This window comes from Somniosus microcephalus, chromosome 3 (genome assembly GCF_052327205.1).
Source record: "Somniosus microcephalus isolate GS21.2 chromosome 3, FLI_Smic_1.0, whole genome shotgun sequence".
NCBI lineage: Eukaryota > Metazoa > Chordata > Chondrichthyes > Squaliformes > Somniosidae > Somniosus > Somniosus microcephalus.
Window position 1 is genome coordinate 308,020,863 of NC_140989.1, and position 14,145 is coordinate 308,035,007.

The 14,145-nt window shown below is 42.6% G+C and overlaps 1 protein-coding gene across 1 annotated transcript in view; it reads right to left on the reverse strand.

Moving 5' to 3' along the window:
• Positions 1–510: 510 nt before the first annotated feature.
• The window catches only part of LOC147122127 (cytosolic carboxypeptidase 6-like), a 112,378-nt gene continuing 98,743 nt past the window's right edge, over positions 511–14,145 (reverse strand). The window contains exons 4-5 of the mRNA XM_085978222.1: positions 13,213–13,365; positions 511–2,146 (exon numbers count right to left, since the gene is read on the reverse strand). Of these exons, the coding sequence (XP_085834348.1) occupies positions 1,958–2,146; positions 13,213–13,365 (342 nt within the window). The 3' untranslated portion in view covers positions 511–1,957. The remainder of the gene's footprint in view (positions 2,147–13,212; positions 13,366–14,145) is intronic.

Genomic DNA, 14,145 nt, shown 5'->3' on the forward strand with positions numbered 1-14,145 from the left:
CTGCCGGATGTAAGTGGAGCTGAGGCCTGTGATAAAGGCATCGCGAACAAGCTCGTCAGTGTACACTGCGGCTTTTACATCTTGGCACTTGCAGTCTTTGCCAAGCGTTTTCAGGGTGCCTAGGAACTCCTCCACCGATTCCCCAGGTCGCTGTGCGCGAGTAGCGAGCAGATGCCTAGCATACACCTCATTCATAGGCTGTTGGTAATGCGCCTTTAAGATGTCGCAGGTGGCCGGGTACGTGTCGGCGTCTTGGATGAGGGGGTAAACCCGGTGGCTTACCCAATTCCGCAGAATTCCGAGTTTCATACTCGCAGCGTCAGTAGCGTCTTTGACGGCTGCGGAATTGTCCAGGAAGAATTCCATACACATAAACCAGTGTCCGAAGCGTGCCGATGCGTCCGAAGCATGCTGGTCCAAATCCAAACGTTCGGGTTTCAAGAGTTGATCCATTGTGTTGAAAATTAAGTCAATAAAATTGATGTGCCTCAATAAATCCGAGACTCGATGTTAGCGAAACAAAACAAGGCTTTTATTGACTTAGAAGGTAACACACAGAGGAGAGGTATCTTCCATCCAGAGGTCTGCCGTACTGGATGTGATGCAGGCTGGGCCAGCTTACATAGGGGCCAGGTATGGGCGGAGCCCTACACACAGTACAATACAATGGTGAGGAAACGGAACTGAGGTAAGGGAAATGAAACTGAAACCAACCACAGTCACAGGCAGAGAATACCAATGAGTGAAGAATGGAATATTTCATCACATTGGGATCTAGGAAACTGTAGGCATGGCTGCCAATGGTGGGGGAAGGATGCCAGATTCAGAGGAACGGTGAGTTTGAAGGCAGTTGTAGGGATGAAGTTACAGAGAATGGAAGGGGAGAGGTCATGAAGGGATTTAAACATAAGGACAAGATTATTAAATTGGAGACATTGGAAGACTGGGAGTCAATGTAGGTCAGCGAGCACAGGCATGATGGGTGAGCAGGACTTGGTGTGGGATAGGATGTGGGACGCACAGTTTATGATGAGCTGAAATTTACAGAGCATGAAGGATAGGAGGCTAGCCGGGAGAGCACTGGAATCGTCAAATCTGGAAGTGAGAAAGGCATGGATGAGAATTTCAGCAGCAGATGGGCTGACGCAGGGGATGAAGTAGGCGAGCTTTGCGATGGAGAGGATGGGGTAAAATTCAACTTTAGTGGGGGTACAAAACAGGTGATAGCAGATCGGTGGCCCGTTATACACCCCACTCAATTTTTCACTGCATTGAAGTCCGGCCATTTTGCACCCGTGCAAAAGTTGAATTTCACCCAGATATGTCAGTAGGATTGAATAGGATGTCAAGGTTGTGAACATCAAAGATGGTGGCTTTGGTCTTCACAGTGTTTAACTGGAGGATATGGTGGCTCACCTGAGACTTGATGTTGGACAAGAAGTCTGACAACACAGAGGTAATGAAGGGTTGAAAGAGGCGGTGGAGATGTAGAGCTGGGTGTTGTGTATATATTACTTGAATTTGAAATCATGCCTTTATTAAACATCTCAAGAAAATTATGGACTTATATTAACTTTGAACACAAATTTACTGGCTGTAATATAGTATCCAGTTAAAGTAATAGTTGGTTCCCAATGAAAAAGGTATTAATCATCATGAACAATTTTGATAAAGTAGACAGGTTTCTTAAACCCCAAATAGATAAGTTTTATCAAGCAGATATTCTTGATAAAGCCGCTAATCTGTTTTACAATTTAGTTCCTCCATGATTTTATATATACTTGTTGCCTTCACCATTTTATGCCATGAAGATATTTTCAAGGCAGCAACTGTAATAATCAGAACAGTTTATTAACTTGATTCGATTAATTGATAACTCTTATTGCTTGCAGTTAAACAACTTCGCAATGACATTGTCCCCGACAGTTATTGTATTCACTCATGGGATAACATCTAATTAAACTTTGTACATTAAAAGGATACAGGCTTCTTCAGTGTAAGGAACTGTGCTGGTAGTTCCTCCTACTACATAACTGTAAAAGGAAACTTCCAGTGTGTAGCAGTAGGAGGTGTCATCCAGAAGACCACCAAGGAAGCGACGCCCTGTTCCTGCCTTCACAGCATCTCGGTTAAAGCAAGTACTAGACTAAAAATGAAACATTTCAAAATTAAGAACTTTAAAAACAAATCAATGCAAATAATGCTATCACTAACAGTTGTACTGCACAACACTGCGATGCTGCAACTATTCCACATTGTTGAGAAATCAATAAAAATTGAATCACACTCTCTTGTAATGAAAATGTCCCTGTTGCAGAATTCCCTTAGCAATACCTTTGAAAGACAGAATTGGAAAACACTATATTTTGTGTTTGTTTAAAAAAGGATTGTGCAAGAATATATATTCCTCAGAGTTATCATGATCAGTGAAAATGTTGTACTTACTAAACACCTTTGTTGGATAAATAACATATACGTTTGGGATCAGTGGCTTCGACAACAAACTTGTGTGGTGGGTGACACAACTCACTTTTGCCAGCAGTGTTTGTTAGTTATGTCGTCTGTGACAGCCAGTGGTTTAATTTCCATAAACCATTGGTCCCCAAATATATCTTCGAAATCTTAATCTGCCCCAAGAAATCATTGAAACAGGACACTCTTACTTGTGGAATATTTACCTATAATTACTTTACTGAAGTGGAACTTACAGATACAAATATCAGATGACAAAATCATAAAGTATTTATTTTTTAACTTTGATTTTCTTTTTGCTTTAATCCTTTTATATATAGCGATTTCTGTCTACTAGTAGCAGACCAAGAAGCTGGATAATCAGAAATGTTAACAGATATTTGAAACACAACAGATGCAAAGTAAACAGCTCTATTCTAACCATATTAAATTAAGTTGACATTTTACCCAACTGAATTAAAAGGAGAATTCTGATATGGAGAATGCATATCTGAAAGCAGTTATTGGAGATTCTAATTGTTATGATTCCCTATCCATTCTATTTACCTTTCTGTCATTAATTGCTATTGCTGCTTTCTTTTAGTCATATTGTGCCATATTCAATCACAAGACAATTTTGTGCATTAAACAAAAAGCAATAATGTAAGATCCTGGCAGTACTTGGATGAAAAGAAGGTATCTGATGAAACTATGCAAATCGGTTCATTTTCTTCAGTCTGGTTTATGACAATTCATATTTATTCAAGTAAATATTTTTACAATCTAATCCCTAAAACATTATTTAGTTTGCTCAAATAATAATTATTTAAAAAGTATGTTTCTGAATATGGAATATTGAACATACTATAAATCATATTTTTATAACCAAAAAGATCAAAGTTTTTTTCAAGTATATAGTTTTGGGTAGAAAACCTTAAAATTTATTTGCTTCTCTTAGATATATGGAATTAAAATAAAGCTTCTTCAAAATGATAGCCCTGTGCAACATTTGATTAGACAGATTGCCATCGTGTGACAAATATTTTTCAGTTTTTGCCAAAATTACCCCCAGAGGGCCACAGTTTTGAGTAAGTGATACCAGAAGGCATTCTTTCAAAGAACATTTCCCGCTTTGATTCTGAGGTCTGACCATACATGTTAGATTTGCCAGCTTATGCTGGAGATTTCCCCGAGAACAAATCTAACCCAAGGGAATAATAAAACAAAAAGTAACTGCATTTATCATCCACCAACTGCTAAAATTCATTTTAAATAAATGGGCATCATGAATTTTATAATGTTATTTCATGTTGTTTATTATTGTGTTATGTTTCATGTGATGTTATTTGTGTCAAAGAATAACATTTTTCAATTCATTTCTAGAAGAAATCAAGATCTTGCTAGCTAGTGACAAAATTCAACCATGACCTCCCTAAAACACATATTTATGGGACAGCATTTAAAACAGAGAATTGCAGAAGGTAGATATACATGATGGAGAATAATTTTAATGCTTCTTTCAAGTATGTTAAAATAGAATCATGTTATATAAGGATCGCAATTAAGGTCAGACAAGTCAATTATTGAGTTGCTCAAATGCTTGTCATTGTAATCTCCATAATGTCCTTTTTGTTTTTAAAGTAATGTGGCATTAAGACTCGACAATGCACTGATATATAAGCTGTCATGACTATTAAAAAAAAGCCCTCAAGCTAATTTCTAAAGACAGATAATATAACATTCACTTTGCTATAATGTCAGCAACAATCTGTACCATATAGCAGTCTTTGATGTGTCTGTTTAATTCTGTTCTCCACAGTAAAATGACTGCTGGTATATCATAGAAATATGTAGGGGGTGATTTTAATGGTGAGCAGGATTGGTGTGGCAGGGGGTTGAGGTGGAAAGGAAACCATTCAGCTCTTCTCAGCATGAGGCCCGGGAGATTTTAACTCATGATTGTCAACAGTCTCATGACCAAACACAGTGGGAAGCACTGTCTGACCGGCATTTTCTATGGTCACGAAACTGGGCACCTTAGTGCCAGTAGTTATGGCCTTTTTTTAAAATGTCATCCGCCTCACTTCTGCCCACTTCTGGCGCAGCCCGCATTGTGCGCCATCTTGGTGAGGACGATAGCTTGGGTGGTATGTGCGTATGCCGGCAGTATGCAGAGTAGGCACATCGTGACATCAGTCAGTGTGTAACGCTGATTTGACGCACAAGCTGCCATTTTTGACGTCACTGCTCCATTCAACACCCTCTCCTAAAGACACACAGCTGAATGTGCTTTCAGCTGCACGAGGGACCCACCAGCGCTATTCAAATGGAAAAATCGAACTTGCAGGTAAGTTGATTATTTTTCTTGTACTGACTCTTGCAGAATTTGTATGAATACTGGGTTGCTGGAAGACATTTATAAAGTTGTTAAAGTGTGCAGGGAGTGATACTGGACGTTGGGAAGGCATTGGCTGCTACTGGAAGACCTCTGATTACACCACTTATAGTCATGGGGGCTATAGTTGCAGTTCCCCCTTGCGCTGTAGCATGACAGGGAGATGGAGCAGAGACAGCAAAGAAGACAAGCTGCTCGCAGAGGGAGCAGTAGCAGGTGGGGGAGGAGGGCTCTCAGCAGGAGGCCTTGCCCACCTAGGGTCTTCAGGGAGCATAACCCTTACCTGCACCTAAACCAGGAGCAGTGTGTTTGACAGCTCCACTTTACCAAGGAGGTGGTCACAGAACTCTGCCACCTCTTGGAACCAGACCTGCAGCCTCAGAGTAGGGCGACGATGGTGCTGCCAGTGGCCCTCAAGGTGACCGTGGCCCTGAACGTTTCCATCAACGGATCCTTCCATCTTGCAGCTCACCGTTGTCAGAATGTAAAGGGTTAATGCAAAAACTATAAGCTATCTTGCTAAATGGGCAGTTTTTTGCAAAAGTAAGCTGTAAACCACGGCTACATCCTGTTATCGATTAAAACTGTGGCAAAGCCTATGTCATTGCGAAGCCTATGTCACACACGAGGTCGAGAGGAACAGAAGGAGACATTAGAGTATCTTTGTTCAAGATGCTAGACGAAGATATGTGCCTACGTGTCGACTTGCTTGTTAAGTGAACCTGGCATGAACAGACACGATTGGTTTTGTTAGTCAAGTGATCGTAACTTTGAAGGATAAAGGAAGAGGGATTGCGAACAGCTAGAAGATCCACGAGGGATGTCGCGCTTGTGTAGGTGGATGTAATGCTAAAGAAGAAGACGACGCACGCTACTCTGTCCAGCGACTGAATGGGTAATAACCATTCAGAACTGTAAATTACTGCCATCATTCACTCAAAGGTCTTGATCTCTGTTGTGTGTGCTAATAAAAGATTTACTGTAACCATTTGGTATCAAGTCCGAATCCTTAAGAATTCTTACACCGTCCATCGCTGCATCCAGGAGGTCACAGAGACTCTGTACGCTAGGAGAGGGAACTTGATTGTCTTCTTCCTAAACAGAGAGAAGCAGGAGGCATGCGCATGTGGCTTTGCCAGGATATCGATCTTCCCATGGTGCAGGGCGCCATTGACTGCACACACGTGGCTTTGCGAGCGCCGCATATCAATGGTGAAATGTTCCATAACCGCAAAGAGTACCACTCACTTAATGTGCAGTTGGTGTGCGACCACGCCCAGCACATCATGATCGTGAATGTCCAGTATCCTGGCAGCAGTCATGATGCTTTCATCCTGCACTAGTCCACCGTGCCAGCAATCTTCCAGCCACCCTGTGGAACCCGAGGGTGGCTGCTAGGCAACAAAGGCTATCCGCTCTACACCTGGCTGGTGACTCCCCTCCGCAAACCCACCACTCATGGCCAGCACTCATATAATGAGAGCCATGCTGCCACGAGAAACCTCATCGAGCAGACCATCGGGGTGCTCAAACAACGGTTCCGCTGCCTTGACCGCTCGGGAGGAGCTCTCCAGTACTCACTGGAGCGGGTGTTCCAATTCATAGTGGTCTGCTGCATCCTCCACAACTTGCCCAGCATGAGGGCGCAGCCCTTGCCACCACGGGTTCCACGACCACCGCAGGAGGAGGAGGAGGAAGAGGAAGAGGTTGAGGGGAGGTGGAGGAAGGGAGGGGGCAACCTGCAAATCCACGTTCCAGACAAGCTGTCCATGTGCACATCATCAGACTCCACTTCCCCTGAATAAAATCCCAGATCTCCATTGCTCAACACTTCCCCACCTTACCATCCCTTGGGCACGGAACATCACGGCGTCCTCTTGGCTACAATGCTGAAATGAAAGCCACCACAAAACAAACATTCCAAACATAACTTATAAATGATTAATTCCAAAACTACATAACAAAGTCAACTAATCATCCTTGTACATTCCCTTAGTGCCTGTCTATTGTGTGCCTTTGCCTATCCTAGTGCTCCTACGAAGTGCTACCCAAGTGGCTGCAGCATGGCTGGTGGAAGGCTGCTGACTTTCAGTGGGTGAGATTGCATATGGCCTTGCAGGATGACCTCAAGCAGCTCTGGGCCTAGAAGGCCCGGCTGTAGCCTGCAGCACCTCGGCATGGGCGGCAGCAGCCTGGGCTGGCTGGCTGACGGGCAACAGCAAGGGCACTGGCAGAGTGGAAGTGGTGGAAATACGAATGCTGTCATCCTGAGAGAGGACAGCAGATTCGTGCTCCATGGAGCCACTGCCACTCCCCCGGGGCGGTGCCTCAGCAATCCTGGTAATCTGTTGGAGGACAGATTGCTGGATTGCTGCGATGCCCTGCAAACCCGTTTCGACACTGGAAAATGCAGCCACGATGGCAGCAGTCTGAGCTTGCGTGGCAGCAAGCTGAGCTTGCATGACAGAAGTCTGAGCTTCCACTGCAGCACTCAGACGTTGGGTCACTTCCACTTGTGCTGCAATGGAAGCTCAGACATTGCCCTGCATCATGGTTGGGTCCACAAGTGTGCTAACGGAATTGCTCATCACTTCCATCCTAGAAATCATGGACTCCAAGCTCTGCGCAAAGCCCTGTACAAGGTTGGAGCCAGACTCCTCCATGCTCCTTAACAGTGACAACAGGCGCTCTGGCAGGCCTACCAATGCACCAAACATTTCTGTGTGCATGCACATCACCCTTCTTCTGAAGGCTGCACTGCCAAAGTCCTCATGTGAGTCCTCGGCAGCAGAACACGTGTGCAACCTTGCCCGCCAGGGAGCTGGCACCTGCATTACCCTTTACCACTGCCCTGGCTGCAGGCCACTCATGCCCAGTGACTCACCACATGCAGATCCTGCCTCTGTACTACCCTCTAAAGTACACATAGTGCCATTTTCTGAGTGGGTGCCTGCGAGTGTCAGATCAAGTGATGTTGTCTCTTCTTCGCTATCACTCTCCACTTGTTCATCCTGCACTGACTAGGTTGGTTGGAGTTCTTGGGTATCTGAAAGGAGAAAGGCACAAGGGCAGGGTTGATATGATTTGGGGGGTGGGGAAGCAAGATGTGCATGCTTACACCAACAGCAGCTTGTAAGTGAGAAGAAATTGTGGGATGAGGGGGAAGTGGGATGTGAGAAGGAGGATTAGGTATGAGCATACCATCATCAATGGTTTCAGCCTTGCCGATCACCATGACCTCAGTGATGGCCCCTGCAATGATGTCTAGCACTGTCTCCTCCAGCTGGGTCAGGCTAAGCAGCCATGCCTGCCCCTGCCAGTTAGCTGCTGCTGGCGCCAGTTATGCACCACCTTGGCCTGCAAGAGAAAGGGAAGTGTGTCAGTGAGTGTGGTGCAATGTGTTTGGGTGATGTGGATGTCATGGTTGAATTGCTGGCAGTGTGTGAAAGGTGTGAGATGTGGGTGTGAGGCTTGCAACACTGGCACATGTGTGAAGGTGAGGTGAAGATATAATTGTGAGATATGAATCATGATTGACAGAGGTTGGTAGGTGAGTGATGGGCGCGTGGTGCTTTGAGCAGTGTGTGAGGCTAATAGTGCTGTTGGTGGGATATGGTATTTGAGGATGCATTCACTGACTTTGACCACCTGGGGAAAAGACTGATGGCACTGACCTCTTCAGCAATCTGCTCCCACTGCCTTCTTACAGTCAGTTAGGAGGGTCCCATGGCCCCTTGCAGGTAGAGAACCTGTATCCTCCTTTCGACCCCCTGCACTAAGGGCGCCAGTGCTGCGTCTGAGAACCTAAGTGCCTTTTCTCTGCTTTGTTCAGCCATAGCTATCTTTCACTTTCCTTTGCAACAATTACATTGAGGTACTTATTTCAAAAAGCACCTCCCCTTTAAGAAGTGCAGACTGCGTTTTAAACTGCAGGCTACCTTTAAATAGAGATCACACTTCCCACAAAATTGAGCCCCCTGTTGAGCGCTCAGTCAAACAGCAACACTCTCAGCACTGGGCACAGTGCTTCAATCATGTTAATTAGCAGGTAGCACGAATGACGTGTGCTGCCTACAATACTTTCAATGAATTTAGCCCCCAAATTGTTTATGTATGCCATTTTAAATACAAATTAGGAATTTTTAGCTTTCAATATTCAACCTGTAGCCCATGAACAGTTAACCATTGTGACTTAGAAATAATGGGGGTGAATTTCCTCGGAGCTTCTCTCACTCTCGGGGTTTCCACTGTACTTCAGGCAAAGTTATGGCAGCGGAGTGGGAGAATCTCTGAGGAAATTCATCTGCAATGTTAAAACAGATGACCACTCCCTTTCCTCCCGTTAATTCCATCAATTTGCATCATTACACTTTGGAAGTCTGAAAAATCATGCACTCCCGGCAGAATGATCAGAACTTCTACAAAATCTGGTTCCATTCTCAATCTACTGCTGATTGGCACACTGGTAACATTCCCTATATAGTCGGACACCACATGAAAGGGATATATGCCAACCCACCTGTCCATAAAATTCAGCGCTGAGCTCTAGAATTCTCTCCCTAAACCTCTCCGTGCCTCTACATCTCTCTCTTCCTTTAAGATGCTCCTTAAAACCTATCTCATCTCTCCTAATATCTCCTTACGTGGTTTGGTGTCAAATTTTTTTTGATAATGCTCCTATGAAACGCTTTGGGATGTTTTGTGATGTTGAAGTCGCTGTATCAATGCAAGTTGTTATTATTGATGCGACCAAAAAGATCCAATGGTCATTGTTGTATGAGGCCACAGCAGAACTATGTAAGGCTCAGTTCTTCTCACTCTGGCCTAGAAATTAGTCTGGGCCTGCACAGCCAGCGAGTGCCAGAACAGAGAGGCCAACTATCAATGAAAATTGATCCACGGGTTCATTAACATACTCGGCGCAAGCACGCCCGATTATTGGCTCTACTGAAATCAATGGAGCATAAAATCGGGTGGCTTATAAATCGAGCATTTGGCCTAAACCCACCTCACTCTCACCGGGTGGTTTAGGTTAAAATCGGGGCACATCTGTTTGCATTGTTGAAGCAGGGAGGATCATAGAAAATGGATTTGAGCAAATTTCAAATTACTTTGTTGTATACAATTTTCTTGACTTCTCCCTCTAACATCCAGATATCTATTTCCCTTTCTCCTAGGTATTTTTGTCTGTGTGTACCTTTCCAGAACTGTTGTCTTTGCTAAGACTTTGACTCCACTGCCAACCTGGTGCTCAGGCTGTGAGTGTAATGCACTAGATCAGGTTTTTCTCCCCTCAAGGTAAAATGCTACACTTCAGTGACATGTCCAATCTAAGAGTCAACTTCAAATCTATGTGCTCCAGGCTTTTGCAGAGTTGCAATCTGCATATTAAACATTCAACTAGAAATACAGCAACACCCATAAAAATCCCTTTGTGAAAGTCTTGGCACAGCACATTCAGAACATTATTAAAGAAGCAGTCAAAACATTCCGGGGAGAATATACAGAGTTTTGCAAATATCATTGTAAACGAAAAAGAACTCAAATATAAAAAATGAATTATAAATGTGCTTTAGTGCTTTTGGCAAAGCACTTTTCTACTATTTTGCTGTTTGGTAGCTATGTTAGTACATTCAGTACTAGCACTAAGTATTTAGTTACTTTTGGTACAGCACAATGTTAAGTGATTAATCATACACACAAATGGAGTTTAAATAATGATTTTTTTGAATGTGGAAGTTAATCCCCCCCCCCACTCCATCTCCGAGGTGCTAGGGTAAGGGAACATGAGTCTATGATTTGGCATTTTACCACCAGCAATGCTGAAATACCCTGTAGACAGACTTGTAGTTTCCCTTTACTTGTAGGAGTAAAGAGGTGCCTCTGTTGCTTGGAGAAGAAGGGATTCTGGTTTGTAAGGAGATAGATTGGCAATAATGGTAATTTGCTTTTTGACTCTTGTTGCTACCATCTGCTTGGACACAATCATGTAGAAGCTGACCTCATTACTACTTCAGCAGAACAGAACTTCTGTTAAGAGTTCATGAGACCTAACTTGCGTGTGAGACCTTTCAAACGTAAATCTGGGAAGTAATGGTTCATCCACCACCCATTAGTTGCATCCCTGAACTGGTCTGAGGGCAGGGACATTTGCATGGATGGGTCAGGTACCGACACTATTAATGGTTCAACTGGAGTTCCGACCTCATGAAACTCACTGTGGGGCTTGGCCACAGTGAAATAGTGCCAGCCTGGAGAAATTCAAAGAAAAAGGAGAGGCTAATATTTGTGCCACAATCATGCACTTAATGCTTCTGCTGCCCTAGCAATGCTGGACACCAGGGAAGCAGAGGCATCCCTTGTGCCTCAACATTGCAAATGTGAGAATTATGTCATATAATATAATTCCCACATTGTCATGTGCCCACCCATTTGTGGATGGGTGTATTATGTGCCAGAAATTTTGACAGGCAGAAAACGGGGCAGCGAACCAACATAATTGGGTCACATCCTAACTTCCATTCCCTGAATATGGTGTTATTATGTTGAAAAGACTGAAGAAATTTGACCACCTTATGTTTTTGTGTAAAATAAAAAATAACTAAAGTCAAACAAAAAAGCACCAGATACCCCTCATGGAAACAGATCAACACAGTACTTCAGTAGAACAGGCAGACAATGGCTCCCTTACCATGTAAATTTTCCACTGCCCATTTATAGAAAAACTAGCTTGTTGTTGGATTGATGTCTATGACTTAATGTATTGTACATTTAATGTACTGATCTACACTGGAGGAGATTCCTCTGCTAAATAAGAGTGAAAATTAGAAGCTGAGTATGCTTGGTCAGTTCATGCACTTTCTGGCAGCCAATTCAAGAGTGGCATTGGCAGCAACTTAAAAATTAGCTTCCATCTCACTTAATGGGAATGCTGGAGGGTAATTTTGTGAAAAATAATACATTAAATAAGTGCATTATCACTTTTATGAAGGTGGAAAAATTATACCCTTACTCAATAAGCTCTGAGGCCTGGAAATTCCTGGGGTCCAAGAGGGAAGAAAAGACGATTTATGCCTGGGAGAGGGTAGAAATTTGACACACAACTTGGTTACATCAAGATTCCACCAAGTTAACATTGACACTTTGAATTCCAGTGAGGGGAGGGCGTGGGCATTTTGCACATTATGTCGTCAGTAGCCTCAACTTACGCGGACTGAGAGTTGGTATAAGTTCACTTGTGGCTTTAGAACGACCTCAAACCTATACTTAACGAAGATAATTAAACCCAGATGATTACCTTTAGTTTGCAAGAACAAAGGCTTAGCTAGGAGCTGAACAATTTTTTTTAGGGTTTATCTTTGGCCCAGAAGTACCTTTGGACATCCCAGGTGGAGCAGCAGTGGGCTACTCCACCTTCCAAGGGCGTATCAGGGCTGGCATCACTGAAGCTTCCTTGCTGGTCCAATGCATCTGCCCCAGCCATACGAATGACCGCATCCCCACAATTTAGGTTTGGAGTCATCAACTTTAGGTTAGGGTGATGGGGGTTCTGCTTCACCATACTTGTACCAGTGGAGTGGGCCCCAGAAATTTCAAGATCTGAGAGAAAAGATTTACTTTGACGTAAACAAATCCAATCATTGTGAAACTGCAATGAGAATAAAACATTTTACCAAAGACTGGAATAATTCTAATTAAGAATTGACGTAATAAAACTCACTATGCACTTGGTTTGAGCATAAAGCAAGGCTTTAATCAACTTGTTTCAGAACATGGAGGTCTAGTTGTACTTCACTAGTTCCTTGTCTTACAAAATGTCCCTGAAAGCTGGGGCCAACGCCCGAGTATTTATACTCCTTGGACGGCGCCACCAGCTGGCCGTCCAGCGTTATTTCACGAGTAGTTTCTTGATGAATGATGAGATTTATAACAAGAATGATATAGGGAAAGGAATTACTAAGGGTGCTATGTGTAGCAACACCATAAATGTGTCCATGAGGATTACCTCTGGTCAGCACTTCCAGCAAAATCATAAACGTATTCTTTCTGATCATGTTTGCAATTTTCTCAGAAATACCAACCAGAGCAAACCTTAAAAAATGTATTGATGATTTAGCTATACCAAAGATCCAAATAAATTCTTCCTGATGGTTACTTACTAATTATTATGTAATGGGAGTTACTTTAGCAAAGGCATATCCAGTAAATCTGAAACACAGTACTGTACTGATGTATGAATGAAATATTTCCTAAATAGGCAAAACCTCAAGCTAAGAAAGTTGCCTTTGCTGAAGTGAAAACAAATCTGTAAAAATCTGGTAAGCCGTTTAAATAACAATTCTAGTAATTAAAGAAAAACTGCTTACAAAAGAAAAATCCTCAGCATTTTGGCAAAGAAGCCTGGGAAAGACTGCTTGCCTCTGGAATCTCTCTTCATCCTCAAAGATGTTTCCATACATAAATCCATTCATCATAGTTGAATGAGCATGGATGTCAATGTAGAATTCCATGCTTGCTTTCTGTTGGAGAGGATAAAAGTCAGTACCAAATGTAACTTGAAAATACATAAACAAGCTCCAAAGCTGCAATGTTTTATGAAAAGACTTAACTTTGCCTTCCTGAATAAATAAAGGTCAAGGCTTTGGGAGATTAATCCAAATGGGAATCAAAGTAAACTGTGATAACTGGTTGGCTGTGAAATTCTGAGAATTGGTATGGTGTATGAATTTTAAGGGAGTTGCGACTTACAGTCACATTAAATTCATCATTTTGTGGTTTGGGGTGAAATATGAAATGATGCAATAGATACTTTATAGAAATCGTCTTGATGCTTAATTCCCAGAAGTGTCACTTGTGCATCAGCTATGGAGAGAGTTTACTGAAACTGTAATTACCTGCAAATGATAGGACTCCAAATACAGAGGATAATGTGCTAATTTTTATTCAATGAGCCAAACAGGAACATTATCTTACCATACTGACATTTATTATGAAAACATAAAGAAATCTTACATAAAGTGCATACAAAAACATTCTCTTTTTTGAAGTACTTTCCTCTGCTTTTAAATAGGCTTTCCTCATAACACATTTTCCAATGTTCTTTCAGCAGTTATCTTGGAAAGTAGTGCAGATGCATTAAGAGTTTATCTGTATCAACAGCTATATTGAGCTTTCTACATCACTGGACTGGGCTCTGCAATGCAGGATTTTACATAATACCCTTTTTTAATATATTTGTTCTGAACTTTTGAGTAATAAATAATGATCTTCCCCTCCTCGGCGATATCTGTCACCATATA